Raw genomic sequence first — 18,142 nt, 5'->3', positions numbered from 1 at the left:
AGGAAGTCCAGACTTAAGAGGGGGACCCAAAGGGAGCTTTAGCCAAAAAAATCTCTAGGCAAGTAGGTTAAGGGTGCAAGTTGGGGAAGAGCTCATTTAAGCATATATATCACCTTGCCTTCCTTCCCCTACCTACCAAATCCATTTCCTGAGAAGAGACTGACTCCCTCTGTGTGCCCCCAACTGTCCATCAGCCAACTCTCGATGACCCCTAAGCCTGTGTTACCCTGGGGGCTACAGCCTCCCCAGGAACTTGTAAAAAGAGCTACTCATCAGGGAGAGCCTTGCATACCCTGGGTTTTCTCTCCCTTCCCTTTCAAAGAGAGAGACGTCAGGGATGGAAGAGGTGGCCAGGGGAAGCCAAGGGCCTTGATAATCAGAGTTGGCTGTGACAACAGGGAAGGGTTTGTACCCTTCTAGTGGCTCTTCCGGTTAGTTGGGGCTTCATGAAATCAGACTGGGTGAGGCAAGCAGCCCAGCGGGGGCCATTAGGAGAGGGGAGGGGCGTAGCTCAGCGGTGCCTCAACACTGCTTCTGGAGATACATGTGTGTCCACACACATGTATTACAAGCATAATGTGCTATGTATGGTCAACCCAAACCCAACACCCTTCACATGATTTTCTGCTGAGCAGAATCTCTCAGCATACCCGGTACAGGATACATCTGGGTGTATATATATTTTTTCTGGGTATATTTTTGAACAGCTAACCCTAGACATCATCTTCTTGAACCAACTCTGGATCCAACAGCTATCCCGAGGGACCCCTTCCAAATATCTTATGGCCCGCATCTGCTACCCCCTCGCCCTGGTTAGCGAGCTGGGTGGTTAGACAGGGCTCGGAGCTGGCTTCCTCACTCGGTACTCTCTGAGCTGGCCCTGGACCGTGTCGGGGTAGACGCGGTTCCACTGCAGGCTGATGGCTGTGCTGTTCAGGACTCGGATTTTAACATCAGTGGGTGCAGCCCTGGGATCTGCAATGTGTTGGGACAGAGAGCTGGTTATGCAGGCAGGGCTGGGCCCCCGACTCCAGAGTCCCCTCTGACTTGTTCTCTGCTGGCCTGCACCTCCAGCCCACACTGGACACTGGGTACTCCCTGAGGGCAGGGGCCATGCCTCCTCCACCAGCCTGGACTTGGAAGAGTGCGGGGAGGCTCAGAACAAAAGGGCGGCAGCACAGGTGGAGGGCTCTGCCTACACGTTTAGAAGGCGATTATGTGCAACCATCACACAGAGTCTCTGTTTGCCCCCCCCCCCCATCCCATTGTCCACCCTTCCCCACCCTTCTTCGGGTCCCGGGAGGCTTGTCCTCTCTGGACCGTGTCAGCGGGGCTCCCCTGTTCTCAGGCTTCCAGATGGGTCTGCCCAACAGGAGGTACCAACAGGAGCTCCCAGGGCAGGAGAGGGAAGATGGTATCTATCCCCCTGGCTGCCTCTTTGCGGGGCGGCAGGATGACAGCACCGCACTCTTCTACACAAGGGCAGCCGTCGCTGGCCATGGTGACTCGCCCGCCGCCAGCCCCTCAGGGCCAGAGTGGTGTAACAGCATCCTGCTGTTGCTGGCCCTCCAGCTGGTTTGCTGTACCTTGCTGTTGTCCCTCTAACCCTGTCCTCACATTAGAAATAGTCCCCTTTGAGTGGCATTTATTTCCTGCCAGGGCCCTGCAGGAAACGTTACCTACAGACTAAAGACACCCTAACCAAGTTCAGGAAAAGATTCTGATCCTGTGACTGCTTGCAGAGGGAGGGCCACTCCCTCCCCCATAACTAGTTCTCACCCCCGTTTTCTCTACTCTGCTGCAAAAGCAGTTGTGCCCCATCCTCTCTAAAGCATCTGCCGCAGGGGTACACAGATGCGATGGAAACCGTGAGGTGGTCCGTGAAGTCCATGGCTAGATGCTGCCTTTTCCATACTTACCCTCTAGTAGTCCCTACCGTCTTCTGTCTGGAAGTGTCTGCCACCACGGAGATGAGGAGTGGGATGGACGGAGGGCCTGCTGATCCCCTCTATTTATCTCCCAAGTGGGTCCAATACATAATCACTTCCAGGGAAGTGCCCAACCCTCACTTCCTCCCATCTCACCGTTATGAACCCCACTGGCCCCACTCCTGACCCCAGCATTGGCCCTTGTGACTCTGCTCCTCCCCAAGACTCTCCTCCTCCCTTCCTTCTGGTCACCTCATCCACCTACATGATTTCTTCTTGGATCAGACCCAAACACACCAGGACACGGATTGCCCTGACCAGGAGGGGCGTCACCGACCCTCCTGCCTTGCTCAAAAGCCTACAGGATTGATGTGCTGGGGGCAGAGAGGCTACCACCATCTGGAGAGCCAGGCACATACTGCTACATATATGCCCAGAATTGTGTTGATTTACCCAGTGACAGCCTCCAAAGAACTTCTCTTTTTATGTTCAATTCCAAGGGCCAAGAGCAACACTGGGAATGTTGCAGTGCCTGGTGTGGAGCATTCCAGGCTGGGGCTCTGTGGACTTTGCTCCCTCAAGGATTCCCCTGGGGAGCCCAGGGAGGAGTCTGGCCTGTGGCCCTGCTTCCAGTGGAGGCGTCTAATTATGCCCGTTGGGACGGATGGTCCGTGGTGCTAGCAAGCCCTGGCAGTAAGGTAGATCAGAAGGCCTGGGTTCTATTTTCAAGCCTGACATTTGCTATTGTGCAATATTGGCAGGGGTTTCCCTAGCAGGGCCTCAGTTTTCATGTTGATAAAGTGAGAGTATTGGACTAGGTGACGACGTTCAAGAATACTAACTAGCGTTCAGATGATACCATCTCCGCTCCCGGCATTACCTGGGGCCTGTCTGCTCTAGGTCACTGTAGGGGATTTCTCTTCCCTGGGAACTGGCTGTCCTCCCAGGATGTTCTCGGAAGACCCCCGACCCGCTCTGAGGTTCCTGGTCTGTGAGGGTGGCCTGTGCAGCCCAGGCGTCAGGGTCCTGGGTGGGGACAGGGGAGGGTACTCACAATCTTCTCCGGAGTAACCGATGACAGTGCCTGGTTCAGGGCCCTTCCCAAAGTCATTTTCTGCCTGGACTCGGATCTCATAGGGCACGTAGACGGGGGTCTGCCCCACCACATAGCGGGAGCCCCACACAGTGACATTGTTCCAGGTCTCTCGGGTCTCTCTCCGCCGCCACTTGACGATGTAGCGCAGGTTGGGGCCAAAGGCGGAGGTGGCATTCATCGGCTGAGCAGGGAGAGAGATGGCAGGAGTGGAGAGGGTGCAGGCAAGGAGCCCAGGCCACCCAAGGCTCGCACTCTTTCTGTGCCAGGCACCCTGCCCTAACCTGCCCAACAGCGGCCAGCCCCCTGGCAGAGCTGGGGAGACCATGGCCCCCACTCTGAGTCCCCCCGGAGCCTGGAGTCCTGTGAAGCCAGCAGCGTGCAGATTTTCCACCCAAGCCCTAGTCCCTCTGATTCCGCAGCCAGCCCCCTTGGCAGGTGCACAGGGAGCGAAAGCTTTATTGTCGACAGGACGCTTTCCTGTGATGGAGCAACCAGAAAACAAAATATGGACAGTGATATAATGTCTCCAAAGTCAGAAAGGGGTGGGTTTGGTTCAGCCACAGCATGCCTGCTGCCAATGAACTCAAAATTCCAGATTTCAGTCCTACTTAATCCTTGCATGTCTGCCCTGTCCTTCCCAAAAGGCCGGAGCTGGGAGTGAGCAAAACTCTGTTTTTGTTCCCTAAGGGCCTGGTCCGGGAAGCAGTCCCCCGGGAGCCTGGAATACAGAGCCGTAGACCAAGAACCGACCCTGGCAAGGTCCTGCAAGATGAGCCCCGGTGTCTTAAGTCTGGGCTCAGCCCAGTTGCCAAGGCTGCTGTGAAATCAGGCTCTCTGAGGATGGGGATGGTCGTGATTCCAAACTCTGTATCTCCCTGTTTCCATTACTCACGGCAACAGCACAAAAATGTTAATATTTCAGTGGGTGAATTTGCATCTCTTAGACTTGGCAGGGGTTTGGAAAAAAGTCATTTTGAGGCCACATATCCCAGTTTTGGTTTGGAAAATGTGGTCAGTGAGCTGAGATGAAGATGAGCTTTTTCAATCCTGGCCCGGAGGACATTTTTTGAGTCACCTTGTCCATCCTGGACTTACAGATGGCTGGCACTGGAGGACCACTCAGAGGCTGGTCTCTCCCCACTCCCAGCAATCTCCAGTGACAGGCTCCCAGAACACACCAAAGCGAGGTACTGGTGTTTGGGCTAAATCTTTCCTACAGACTAATCTAAATTTCTCCCTCTTCTGAAGAAGCCCATTGATCCTGCAGGACTCTCTCTGATTTTGCCAGACTGACAGTCTCTGTTCCTTGGTCATCTCTGCTCCTGTCTCCTGTCTTAAATGCTGCTCTTAGACATTCTGCTGTTTGGTTTCTGGATGCTCAATGCAGAGAAGAGTAGCCCCCGCACCAGCCAGATAGTCTGAGCCACCCTGCGGCCTTGGAGTCACAGGGGTGTAAAGGGTGAGGGCTCCCAGGCTGCGAGGCAAGCAAGCGCATCATGGATGGGCTGCGAGGGGCTCTTACCGTCCACGTGATCTCCATGTTGTTCTTTCTGGTCCCCTCTCCCTTCACATCAGAGGGGTTGGACTCAGGGGCTGGAATCCAAATGGATGCAAAGTTCAAGTCCAGTCTGTTCATCACCGGGGCACAGTAAGCAACCTCTCTCCCTCAGCCTGACTGGTCCCTTCTACGCTCTGTCTTTTCTCAGCATCTCTCAACACACTCTGTCCCATAAGCAACTGAACTCGCTCTGCCACTTTCTCATAGGGATGATGTGCCTTCCTAGCTAAGATTTAAACCCCCCAAAGCAGGGATAATTTCTTTTGAATTTTAATCCCTTACAAGACAGCATTTATCATAAGGCTTTCCACACTTTAGATGATCAGTACAGCCAACTCAATGTGGATTATCCCCTTTGTGGATTATCCACTAAGTATGTTTAATACCAGACTGGTTTACCCTGGCATTCAACATTTTTTGGGAGCATCTCCACCCTCAATGAGCCAGCATGATTTTAGAAATCTAAACACTTCATTACCCAAGTGGGTTAAGAAACCTGGTGCAACCCCAGATTATATATTTCCACTGCAAATCTTTGCCATAGCTCTTCCCTTTAAAGCAGAGCATCAAGAATTATTCATAATATTAGTAATAATAAAAATGACAGTTAACTTTTATTGTGTGCTTGCTATATGCACATCACGGTAAGTACCCGAATCCCATTTTCAAACGTAATCCTCACAACAGCCCCTTGACGGAGATGGTGTTATTATTCTCTGTTTCACAGATGAGGAAGCTGAGCCTTGGAGAGGTTAAGTAACTTGACCAAATTCATGTGGCTGGGGACCGGGGGAACTCAGTTTGAACTTGGGGTACCTGGCTTCAGCACCTCCTGTTAGCCCTCAAGCACTCACGTGCTCCACTGGTTCGGTAGCGCTCGGACGGGAGGCTGGGATGGCTGCTGCCCACCTCATTGATGGCAATGACCCGGAACTGGTAGTTGACATAGGGGGACAGCTGGAGGACGGCTGAGTTGACACTGCCTGGGAACTTGGAATGGTCATGCCAGACCCCTGGCTGGAACTGGTCCTCTTCAAACTGGACAACGTAGTCTGAGGGGGCAAGGAAGACAGGGCTGTTTGGGGAGCTGAGTTAGTGAGTTCTCTCTCAAGAGCGCTCCTTCATGGTTTCCATTAGTCTTTATAATCTCCCTTGGGTAGACAAAGGCACAGGTACTCTTCCCAAGACCCAGAAAGGGAAACCAAGGTCTCCACGCGTTCTGTCAACAGGCCAGGGCACACGTCAAGTGAGGCCGAAGTGGGACCAGAAACCAGGGCCAGGCCTCTGGCTTCCAGGCTGCCAGCCCTCTTTTCTGGACAGCAGTGCAGGGCCCCGGCTGACCTGTGATGGGGCTGTTGTTATCGTCCCCCGGGATCCAGGTCAGTCTCACGCTCCTCTCGGCCAGGTCGGTGAGCTCCAGGTCCCGGGGTCGCTCTGGCCGTCCTGGCAGCAAAGGGAGAAGATACCACGCAGGCCTCCCGAGTTAGAGCCGGCCCGTCCCTGTGCTGGCCTCAGCCCTGAACACTGTCCCACGGACAGGACTCTGACGGGCTGAGGTCACCACCGCAAGAACCAACCCCAGCCTGTGCCGGAGGGTCAGCACAGGGACCGCCCCCTTCCCTCAGGGTTCAAGGAAGAACAAAGAGACAACCCCAAATTCCACCCCCGCCCAAAATATCAAGGAATGCAGGGCACAGGGAGAGCTGGTGCCAACCCACCCCATTGCTGTGGATGTTCTCGGAGTGCAAGCATTTGGGAAATGCTGCCCTTTGCATTAGACCCATGTTCACAACCTTTAGGAAAACTGGTGAAGAAGTCTGGGATTTTGTCTCATTTTCTCATAATTATCTTCTACTCTGTGTGCCGAGGCTCTGAGGGGGCAGGAGCCGGGGGGTGTTTGGAGAGCTGGGCAGGGCAGACCAGTTAAGGGAATAGGGGGGACAAAGACAGAGGACCAGGCCAGGGAAGAGACAGAGACTCAGTCTAGAAGTTTCAGTGATGGACAGCAGGACAGAGGCCCTAACAAGGGTGGAGGCAGCACCTTTTTGGGGCTCCAGTCTCACTGGATTTCCTAAGTGTGTGTAAGTGCCGTCTTGGCCTGGGGATAAAGCCATCTGGCCACTGACTGGTGAGGGTAGGCGTGATTTTTTCTCCTATCCTGGCTCCTTGAACCAGCTATTTCCACATTTTGGCTGGTTACTGGAAGGATCTGGAAGGTGAGTCACTGGAGCCCACGTTTATCTGTGTTGCACACGAATGTGTGCGGATTGGAAATGGGTGTATGGTAGATGTGAAAGGCTGCAAAAAAGATGGGCCTACAGATAACTCAAAGCAAGTGGGTTTCCTGACTGAATACACTTCAGAGGCTAAACTGGGGGAAGAGAACAGGCCACCCCAAGGGAGTGGTGGGCATGGTCAGAGGTAAGGGACTGGGGACGCGGGGAGTGACAGCCGGACTTCGGAGCTCAGTCTGTGAAAGGACCAGGAAGCCCGGAGTCGGGCTGTGATGGGCTAAGGTAGGTGACGTGGGCCTCTTGAGAGAAGTCAGATTTGGCAGGGAGCGGGGCAGGCCGCCCCTTGCCGGTACACAGCACTCCTGTCCGGCAGTGCCTTCCTCCTCCTACACTCCTCCCTCCCACACACCTCGGGTGCTTGGCGATGGTCCCGGGATTAGTATGAATTACCTTTGGGCAGGGCAGCCAAACGGTTAGTTGGAGTGGCCTGATCAGCTGCAAAGGTAAGATGGGTTATCCAGGTTAGCAGGTTATCTGGGGATAAAGGTGTTCTCGAAGGATGGGAATAGGCAGCCAAGGCTTGAACACCTGCCCCTGCACAGCTTCACCCCTCCCCCACTTCCATGGAGAGTGCCCCACCCTCACAAAGGCCTTCCTGTGCTCCCTCCACAGCTGGGGGTAGACACCCTGGGTCCTTCCTGTCCCAATGCTACGACTGTGCCTGGGCCCACTGTTCCCTGTGACCATGCAGGGACACTGCCGAGGGACAGGAGTGCACTGAGAGTTATGGCAATAGGGGGCCTGGAGACAGAAGAGATGAGGACGGGATTTGCTTCCCCGGACGGGAGAGGCTACGTCCCCAGGTCTGGGATGGCTTAGTATTTACAGTCTGCCCTGGACATGAGGGCAGGACAAGACAGGATCATCCGAAATGCACAGCACCCTGTGAAATCCCATCAGGAAACGGGTGCAGAGTGGAAGGCTAGCAGAGGGTGTTGGAAGGACGAACACAAAGTTCAGTCTTGCTTCAAGGATGGATCGTTTTAATTGACTTAGTGGTTTAGAGTTAGCTGTAAAGTTGGTAAAAATGATCACAATGAGAACCCCCTGTCCATTCCCTCTCTCCTTCAGGCACCCTTCAGGTGAGGATTTGGGCAAGTTATGATTCCATTCAGGAGGTAAGGCATCCAGCACAGCTTGTTCTGAAAGGAGCAGCTTCCTAACCCTTAAACTGGAAGGCAGGAGGATCACCAGGCCTGGCCGGCTCGCTGACCACAGGCTCTGCCCTTGGAACCGTCCTCCGCTTCTCTGGCTTCGGGAAGTAGGGGGTGGGGATCAGCGCCAGTGTGGGCAGCGGCAGTTACCTAGCACGGTCAGGTAGGCCTTGGCCAGGTCTTGGTCCAGCTCGGTGCTGGCAACGCACGTGTAGCTACCCTGGTCCCGCTCGGCCACACCAAAGATGGTCAGGGAGTCCTCTTCCTTCTTCATCCTGCAAAGGTACCGGGCAGGGGTTGGGAGGAAGGTGAGTAGGGTGCCAGTGAAGGGGGCAGGCAGCAGGAGTGCTGGGCACTGCCCGGCTGCTTTCTCCCTGAAGTGGGGATGGTGGGTCAGAAGGCAGGAGGCGGCGCTGTAGTCTGGGCTGGGCAGCCGCAGCCCCTCCTAGGGGACGTGAGGCTCCACCTCAGTGCTTCGAGAGAGGCAGGGTCTTCATGTCACCTCGAGCACTTACGGTGCTTGCTGGAGGGGACAGGAAAGTAGGTGGAGCCAAAGTGGCCCTGACCCGTATTCACTGTCCTCAGTTCCCACACTGGGTCTGCTCTCTGTGCCTTTCCTGTGCTGTGCTCCCCTCCCGAATTAGGGCACAGTTAGGCCCACCCCCAAAAGGCAGGTCTTCTCGTACTTCCAGCTCCGTCTTCAGCCCAGATTGATGCCCAGGCTCAGCCCAGGTGCCCCGGGCTCCTCTGCACTGTCTCCCATAGAGGGATGAGGGCAGACTGTGAGCCTCGCTGAGGGCCATAATGCCTGCACCCACCCGCAGGCTACGCCCCCTGCAGAAAACCAGATCATCACTGGAAACAGCTGGTACCGATGCTCAGTCTCCCCCGAGACGGACGAGGGTGAGTCCTGAAGGGAGGCTCGGATCAGCCGTTCTTAACCCTAGCTGCACATTACAAACACCTGGGGGGACTTTTAAACACTATCTATGCCTGGGCCCTCCCTCAACTCCAATTAAATCCGAATCTGGGATGAGGGATGGATGGGGCAGGCATGGGCCTGGTAAACGGTCCCAGGTGCATTAAGGGCGGAGAACCCCATTAACCACAAGGGTGAGAGTCTGCTCGGCCAACCTTGCCCTCTGCTGGAGAACAGGAGCACTGCAGGCAGGGCTGAGAGGATGGGGAGGGAGTCCTGGCTGTGAAAAGGAGGAAGGGAAAGGATCAAAATAAAGGGAGGAGGACAGGAGAAGAAGTGAGGGAAGAGAGGGAGAGAAGTGAAGACAGAAAGGAGTGGGAAGGAGAGGAGAAGAGGGAGGGAGGAGGAGGAGAGAGAAGCAGAGCCCTGACGGGGGAGAGGGGGAAGCTGCAGGGGGAGGGGGGTCTCGCCTGATGTGGAGGGAGTCGCTGAGGCTGTCACGCCCTCCTCAGCGGTTCCCAAGTGACACACATGACACAGGTTCCCTGTGTTCTTCATTGCATCCCCAAGAGCAAGGGAAAAGAAACCGCCCCAAAGGAGCAGCAGGAAGAGAGGAGGGAGAAGCAGAAACCTGTTCCCGATGTAGAGGGGCTCGTCGTCCTTCAGCCAGGAGACTGTGAGCTTCAGGGAGGGGTCGTGCTTCACGCGACACTCCAGCTGCACCGTGGTGCCCCTTTTGGCGACCTGGTCCTCAGGCATCCGGTAGATCCTGGTGGGGTCTGTGGGGAAGCCCCCGGAGCTCGTCTCTGCCACCCAATGCCCGTGTGGCCACACAGTGTGACATGCATGACCTCCAGGTTAGATGGACCACGGAAGTGGCAGAAATAGGATTCAGTTACATGAATGGTAGGGGACGCCTGGTATGGGGGGATCCCAAACAGTAGCCAATCCCCAAATCCTTTCTCTCCGGCTCAGGAACACAGGACGTACTTTCTGGGGTGGTAGTGGGGAGCTGGTGTGGGTAGCAGGCGTCCCTGCCTAAGTCTATTTGGACCAGGCTGGTAATGACTCAGTGCTCACAACACCAGGCCAGCCAGAGGCCCTGGCCACGAAACTTCCACGGAGAGGACACACAGACCTGGAGGGAGGTCCCACTAGGTATTAAACATTAGGTGTGGCACATTTTCAAAGTGAGTGACACACATGGATAACTTTGAGGAGGTGGCTTCCTTGCCCTCCCCACCCCTCCCTCTACCTAGCAACTCTCTCCTTTACCTTTGACCTCCAGGCGGACCTGGTTCTCAGCTTTGCCCAGGATGTTGGTGGCAACACAGGTGTAGATGCCTTGGTCCTCTTTGCGGATCATCTTGATTTCCAGACTGCCGTTCTCGTAGACATGGTAGTTGCCACCATCCAGGTTGCTTCCTTGCCCATTCTTAAACCTCACAACAGAGCAGCAGGACACACAGCATACTGAGAAAGGACCAGCCCGGGGAGCGGGAGGAGCCCCGAGCCTTGTGGGTCTTGCCTCCGACCACTGGGTGGCCTTGGCAAGTCTCTGGGCCTCGGTTTCTTTCTTTGCACAATAAGAGGGTTGACCCAGATGATCTGCCAACTCCTCCCAGCTTCAACCCTTTAAGGCTCCCAGGACTTGCTGAATACCTCTCATGGGCCAGATGGAATGAGAAAGGCGAGACAGATGACCCTGTGGGGGAGGCCTGGTCTCCTGGAACTTACCATCGGAGTGTGGGGATGGGAGACCCAAAGAACGGGCAGTCCAGCCGCGTCCGGTTGTACAGGATCACCCTGATGAGCTGGTTCCGGGGTGACAGCATCCGAGGCGGCACGTCTGCAATTCCCAGAGAACTGACCTTAGGTGGGGAGTCTTCCTCTTCCTCTTTGTGGACCTGTCTTATCTCTCTGTTCCTTCTCCTCACAGCAGCTTTCTCAGCACCAGTGTACCTTCCCCCATCAACCTCCCTCCTTTAAGAAGCCTCTGAGGGTTAGGTGAGGAAGGAGGAAGCTTATCCATTTGTCCTTCACCTACCCTACATCCAGTCCAGCTTCTGCAAAGGGTTCCCCCCGATTTTCCAGCAGCTTCTATACCTGCCCCTCCACAGCCCCAAGGCTTCTCCTAGCTGCACCTGCCCACTGCCCTCTCCCTGCTCTGGGAATGTCACGAACATATTCAGGACTATTTCCCACCGAGACCATGGAGAACCCAGGGAGAGTCAACATGGACACACCAAGGAGACGAGACGGTCCCTCCTCTCATCAGGGGAGGAAGGGGACTGAGACTGACTTAGCGCATGGAATGAACTCTGTCTGCACACCCAGCTCTATGGATTTTAAGTCCTCCATCCTCCCCGCAAATGTCATTCTGGGTCTCTGTGCTTCTCCCATCCTGCCGCCCTCATACCTCACCAGCCTGGCCAATCACTGGAGGAGAAAGTGTGTCCATGAGGTGAGCAAGGTCCAGGCAGGCGAGCGGAGGGAGGGGTGCACTCACCCAGCACGCTGACGAAGGCGTTGGCCAGCAGGTAGCCGTGCTCGTTGGAGGTGTTGCACTGGTACACGGCCCTGCTGCTGATCTGGGTGTCCCGGAAGATGATGGTGTCCCCGGCCACCTCACGGTTTGGGTTGGGTGGTGCCGCTACAGTCGGAAAAGACACTCCTTGTGAGAAAGGGGGAGGGCAGGGCGAAGGGCACTTGGGACAGGACTCCCTGGTAGGACTGGGGTGCTGTGGAGGCAGTAGCACTGGGCCAGCTCAGACCCAGCTTCCGTCCCACCACTGCCTAGCTGTGTGGCCTGGGTCCATCACTGAGCGCACTGGAGTTTATTTCTCAATCCATCCAATGGGAATAGGAATCCCGATCAAACCTACACAGCAGCTGGGCAGCTGTGGTTGACAGCGTAAGCTTTGGAAACAAGAGGGGTTTGAATTCTAACCACACTACCTGCCAGCACTATTCAATGGCTCTGCACTTCAGTCTCCTTGTCAACTGAATGGGGATAACATATCACCTTGTGGGGCTCTTATGAGGATGACCGGAGATTCTCTGCATGTCATTAGCAGAGGGCTCAGCACATACTGATTATTATCATTGTTATTATTTTAATTCAATGCACATATACTCAAATGTGTTTTGAAAAGGATAAAGCAATATCCAACTAGATGGGACCTACCACCTTCCCCTTCTCTGAGCAGAGCACTCTGCAGACATTCACAAAGTTAAATCCGGAAGTCGATGCCTGATGAAAGCTGAATGAGTCCCTGTATTTGCCAAAGCTACCTGATCTTCCCAAGACGAGTGCACACTGAGAGGACAATCCCTGCTGCAGTTCTCCTGGTACCACTGGCTGGGGATGCAGAGAGCAGAGGCTGGGGAGTGGCCGTGGGGTCTCACACCTGTCCCCGTTATCACTCTAAGACCTGGGGCAAATCAATAACTCCTCTGGGCCTCATTTCCTTCACCTGTCAAATGCGGAAGCATTACTCCCATCTTTCCCCTACTCTGAGGAAGGTTAAGATAAGAGAATGATAATGAGATAATGAGCTGTACAAATAAAAGTTTTTTAGAAGTGTAAAGAATCCCTACTTTTCTCCTCTTTCACCACCAGAAGGTGCCTTTCCTCTGTAAGATTTCGGGACTGGGCCAGATGACTTGGTTTGCGTGATCTAGGAACTCATCCAGGATCACTCAGACCTACCACAGAAGTCAGCAGAGAAGAACCCAGGGTCTGGCCCCATGGGCTCCACCCCACAGATAGCAAGTCTGAGCCCGGAACTAGGGAATCAGCAGGTGAACAAAGCCGAGGTCAGCATCCTTATCATCCTTCCGGAGTCTCCACTCAGCAAAAAAGCACAAAGGAAGCCGATGCCAGCAACTTTAAGTCTCCTTGCCCGGCAATTCCCACGGACCAGCTTTCCTCCCGGTCACTCCCTTGAGTGACGGGGGACCTTTCCCTGGACCAAGGCTCAGCTGTAAGTCCTGAACTTTGCATTTATTTAATGGTGCTGTGAAGTTTAAAGCCTTTGTTTGCTTTGTCCCCAAACTGCTACCAGGACAGGGAGAAGGGCAGAGGGCAGGCCGTGTCCGTGTGTCACTCATATCCAGAGGCAGAATATTTCCTGGGATAACTAGATGCTCAGTACTAGACAGGGTAGGCATATTGCACTGTCACAGCAGCCCACAGCTTCCCCACTCACTAGCCATGTGACCTCGGGCAATTCCCTGCACCATCAGAGCCTCACTTCCTCATCTTTAATGTTTGAGGTTAAAGAGAGAAGAGGAATGCACAGTGCCTGGCACACAATAAATGTCTAGAAAGGTGCATTCTCCTCTACCTGTCTCCCTGCCTCTCCACCTGTTTCTATCAGCTGTTGCTTGTGAGTTAGGCTCTGAGGTCTCGCCATCTATTTTTGGCCCCATTGGGTTGATAACATTGTTTGCATTTCCTCTGACCCCTTAGAGAAAGTAAGGACAGGACACTTAAAAAGTAAATGCAACTGGAGCGAATATGATGTGAAAAGTTGACCTCTGGCTGGAAGGATCCCTGGAGTCACCCACTCCGGTATCTGGGTAGAACTAAATCTTCCTGATGTCTGTGCACACTCAGTAACTGCACTGTGCACCTCTGCTCTCATAGGGAAGTTTTCCCTCATTTCTGACCATATCTTTCATGTTGTCGCATAACCCTGCCTCTTATTTTGCCCTCGGCAGAGAGAGGGACTTGGGTAAATGATGGAAATGAGTTACCGAGCTCTCCTCTACCTCCTGATCACCAGCCATCACTCAGAGCCTATACTCTCAGGAGATACAGGCTGAGGTCTCCAGCCCTTGAACTGGGCTCTGTAGTTGTAAAGGGTAGAAAGCAGAAATTTATGAAAAACCCCAGGGAGCAGAAATCCCCTAAACATGGGAACATAACCACAGGCCTTCTGTTCTCTCTCACACACAAATGAAGCAGGTTTCCTGCCTCTTGAGATGTCCAAAGAGATGGGCTACTCCCTCACTTCTGCTGCAACAGGGCTGGCCCACAGGGATGGGGAGCTGGATCCTCTGGCAGGAGACAGAGCAGAGGCAGGCGGGAGAACAGTGCGTTACTCACATTGTAAAGGTTCCCCATTCACCATCCACTGGACGGTGGGCTTGGGGTTCCCATTGGCTCGACACACCAGTCTCCCGTCCTCGCCAGGAGCCAGGATAAGGTTCTTGGGTTCGTCCAGCCAGTAGGGAGCAGCTGGAAGACAAGGACAGGCATAGGCAGGGGTGTCAGATGACAGAAGCAGCCAGAAGGAACCAATGGGCCCCCTCTAGGAAGGCAGGAGCCCCCGAGTGCTAGCCCCAGGCCCCCGCCACCTGCCCAGGGCTCATCCTGATAGGGTGACAGTCTAGGCTGCCTTTGGTCAGCTTGGCACTACAGATGCTGACTGATTTATTTCAAGTTCACAGAACAAGAGTTCTCAACTGGGGCTCCCTGAAGAGCTGTTAACAAACATGGGTGCCAGGGCCCATCTTCGACCTACTAAGTTAGAATCGTCGGGGGACGCCTGGGCGGCCAATGCGTTGAGAGCTCCCCAGGCGCTTGTGGTGTGCACCCAAGGGTTTGAGCCAGGGAGGGTGGTGAAGTAGCAGGGGTTGGCCCTCTGGATTCCTGCTGTTGTTGCTGCAGGATCAGACCGTTTAGGAAAGGCCTGATATTCATTCTTTTAGACACTAAGCTTCGGTTAGAGCAGACGCTCTTAGCTGGCCACCCCTTCCAATTTTCTGGAAATTTTTGTGAATATGTGGATATGGATTTTTTTGAGAAGAGGGTCCTTTGGATCAGAGTCCCAAAGATCCTGAAACCCCAATAAAGGTTAAGAGCCCCTGGTTCGAGTGTGGTGCTGAAACCAAGGTCACAGGTCAACCTGAGCATGTACTAGGAAAGTTCTTGCACTGTGGTTTCAGACCTCATCACCCCAATCATCCATTCAGCCCACCATTCAGACTGAGAAGTGACTAGTGTACCCCCCTGCCACCCGTGGCTGGGACCCACAAAGGCACGTGCTCTATTGCCTGCAACAGCTCAGGTGGCCCATCTATGCTTTGGGGGGAGGGAAGGATATTTTGAAAAATAATTTGGGCCATGATGACTCCCCATTTTTAACAGAGAACCACACACAAGTACACAGACAGCACAGGCCTAAGACAACACACCGTGAACAGGACTGAGAAACGAAAGACAGAAAGGTTCTGAGTGATCCAAATAGGCCACAGGAGAAAGTGCACCTGCTGAGGGAGCCCCAGGCACAAAGAGGAGTTTGGGCAATGGTCAGGGTGGATTTCCTCCCTTAACACCTCCCTCTTTCCCCCTGCCCTTTTACACACACACACACACACACACACACCTGGGGGTGACACCATTCCTGCAGGACACTATTGCCACTAATCAGCGTGTTGGACGTTTTCCCCACTCACCCTGCCCCCCAACCACGCTGAGAGGGAAGGGTGGCCATGGAGTGTAGGGCTGGCAAAATCATCGTAATGAGAAATACACACAACGTACCCTTTACTCTCACCGAGATCGTGTGCCGGATGCTGCCCATCTTGTTGGAGGCCAGGCAGAAATACTCCCCAGAGTCTTCCTCGGACACGTTGGTGATACGCAGGGCCTTGTTAAAGTTCTCAAACTTGGCCTTGTCAGATGGGAGGTCCCCACCTTTCTTGTACCATGCGATGTCTGGTGTTGGGCTAAGAGGGACCAGGCGAGAAACAGGGACTTATCACTAAATATGGCTCTGCTATTATTGCATGGAGCCCGGGACACCCAGGTGTCCTTAAAGTGTACTCGGGCCCAGGAGGATGCATGTCCTCTGAGAGCTGATGCCGCCTACGCAGAGGGGATGCTCAGCCACAGGGCGCCTGCGGGACTTATCTAAGGTCACAGAGGGTCTAACACACATACAGGAAGCCTAGTCACCTCCTTTCTTCATTATCTAAAAAAGAGAGGCGGCCAGTGGGATGGAGATGACTATGATTTGCATCGTCCTCACTAGGAGCTGTTCGCCTCTCTTTTTGTACCGCCACACCGCCCGCCCCCACCCCAAAATGTGGCAAGGACAGAGCATGCACAAACCCCCAGCCCAGCCTCCTGGAGGGTGGCCAGAAGTCGGGGTGCAAACTGTACGTACACCCCGGAGGCGATGCACTCCAGCAGGAGGTCCATGCCACGCAGCACCATCTGACTGCTCGCGGTGCCCTGGGGATGCATGAAGCTGGGTGTTCTTTCTGCAACTCCTCGGGCTGAAACAGGATGGAACAAGCTCTCGTGAGCTTATTGCCCAGAGGGCTGACCCAGCTAGGCCAGAGCTGTCGGGCTAGAGAGAAAGGTTATCATGCCCTCCTGCTTACCCCCTTACCCTCAGAGGCACCAAGCCCCAGACCCTCCCCGCTGAGACCACCCCAAGGGCCGGGACATCATTAAGAGAGGTGTGTTAGGAAGCGCGGGGCTCCTCGGCCCCACCAGCACATGTGTGTGAGCAGCTCTACGTTCTGACAGGACCTGCCAAGAGGAGCCCAGCTTCCCTCCCAGTTCAGTAAGCCTCTCTGGCCCTGGAACGGGGGAGGAGTTGCCTGAGCAGCGAGTAGTCTACTCCCCGAGCATCTCGTGTTGGGATCCAGAGGCCAGCACGGTAGCCCCCAGGGAGGCTATCTCAGCTGCAGTGGAAGAAAGAGAAGGAACATCTTGGGACCACAGGATAACCTTCTCTTTGGGACCCTGGAGACAAGGAGCTGGGATGAAGCCACAGAGACTCAGATGAACAGTCAGAGATGCAGGGAGTATTATTAATGGTTTAGCAAAGACATGGAGAGAGTTAATGAACAGAGATGACAGGAAATCACTTTGGGGCCAAGACCATTCTGCTTCTTCACTAATGACTCTGGAAGGGGGCTGGGGAGGAGGGTGTTAATTGGACGTGAGAGGCTGGGGGAGGGGTGAGAGGCAAGGGGCAGCGAAGATGGAGGAGGCGATCTGCAATTCAACTAGGCTGGAGCAGCTACGGGGTCTGGCATCAATGACATGCACACAGCTTTTGGAAGCCAGATGGCTCACAGAGAGCGACGCTGTCAGGGTGGCTATTTCCCTGTGGAAGGGGTCATGCAAGTCTGGGGACACTCCAGCGCAGTAGACCCCACCTTACCTCAGCCTCACCTCTCCCTCAGAGCACAGTTCTATGGAAGCGGATAAGATGGGACGGAGAAGAACAAGGATTTTGCAACCAGGAACCACAAAGCAAAGGGAAACTGGAGCAGTCACCCCTGCTCAAAAGGTGTATGACTGCAAACAAGAAGAGTTAAAAATATAAATATAAGCTGGGCCTACCCATGGGTTTCATGGGTCTTTAACTCAGCTGGAGAGGTGAGAGCTGGAGGGGAGGCAGGGCTGCCAGGAGCTGGGAGCCCTCAGACATGCCTGGAGGGAGAGCAAGGCATTCTTCCCGGCAGGAGTCAGGTATTGTTACTGGGCGCTGGCAGAATGAGGACAGAGTGGCAGGGGGAACTCTGTGTCTGTGACATTGCTGGACTTATTGAGCTAGCTAATGGCTGGCTGGAACAGCGGGGCTCCTGTCCTAGGGGCGCCCAGCTTCTCTCCATCAGCCATCAAGGGAGTGGGTTTCGTAGAGCTGGCATCTATTTTGTCCTTTTGTCGAGGGGAAGAACTGATGAAACATGTGGAGGTAGTTAGGCTACTGGCACAATATATGACACATATCGAGCGTTCAGTAAGTGTTTGTGGGATGAATAAATTCAAGAGGAGAAGAGAATAAAAAAGAAGGCAACAATTTACCCCGAGTTATCTCTCTCTCTGTAGATATGCTCATCTGTCCCACCAGCACACACATATACAACAGTGGCTACTGAAGGGGTTAATCCATTATGTGGTTAATTGGTTACCGTCTATAACTCTTACAGCATCCAGCTCTCAGTACCGAAGAAGCCTGATACCAAAGCAGCAGCTTCCTCCCACCCATCATCCCGGAATCACCCAAACGGTCAGACAACACAAGGTCAGGGGCACCATGAGGAGACGATTTGGTAGCAGGAGGCTCTGGTGCCGGTTTGGTGAATCTGGGAGAGCTGGGAACCGTGGGGTTACGTGGAAGCTCAGTCGGCATACTCCCTCCACATGGGAACAAAACCTGCA

The 18,142-nt window shown here is 54.2% G+C and overlaps 1 protein-coding gene across 16 annotated transcripts in view; it reads right to left on the bottom strand.

Moving 5' to 3' along the window:
- The window catches only part of NFASC (neurofascin), a 97,151-nt gene that overhangs the window by 35,516 nt on the left and 43,493 nt on the right, over positions 1-18,142 (bottom strand). For 10 of the 16 annotated variants that reach the window (XM_028167773.2, XM_028167792.2, XM_028167795.2 and 7 more), the window contains 13 exons: positions 16,128-16,239; positions 15,503-15,687; positions 14,063-14,194; positions 11,459-11,602; positions 10,687-10,798; positions 10,225-10,391; positions 9,581-9,728; positions 8,181-8,305; positions 7,267-7,311; positions 5,924-6,025; positions 5,437-5,634; positions 4,547-4,617; positions 2,983-3,205 (listed from right to left, as the gene is read on the bottom strand). In XM_028167773.2, the coding sequence (XP_028023574.2) occupies positions 2,983-3,205; positions 4,547-4,617; positions 5,437-5,634; positions 5,924-6,025; positions 7,267-7,311; positions 8,181-8,305; positions 9,581-9,728; positions 10,225-10,391; positions 10,687-10,798; positions 11,459-11,602; positions 14,063-14,194; positions 15,503-15,687; positions 16,128-16,239 (1,764 nt within the window). Of the gene's footprint in view, positions 1-778; positions 976-2,982; positions 3,206-4,546; positions 4,618-5,436; positions 5,635-5,923; positions 6,026-7,266; positions 7,312-8,180; positions 8,306-9,580; positions 9,729-10,224; positions 10,392-10,686; positions 10,799-11,458; positions 11,603-14,062; positions 14,195-15,502; positions 15,688-16,127; positions 16,240-18,142 lie in introns of those variants that run through there. The other 6 variants (XM_057529965.1, XM_057529959.1, XM_028167780.2 and 3 more) reach the window with 4 other exon arrangements.

This window comes from Balaenoptera acutorostrata, chromosome 1 (genome assembly GCF_949987535.1).
Source record: "Balaenoptera acutorostrata chromosome 1, mBalAcu1.1, whole genome shotgun sequence".
Taxonomy (NCBI): domain Eukaryota; kingdom Metazoa; phylum Chordata; class Mammalia; order Artiodactyla; family Balaenopteridae; genus Balaenoptera; species Balaenoptera acutorostrata.
Note: the sequence above shows the minus strand (reverse complement) of the source record. Positions and strands in the feature narration are given on the sequence as shown.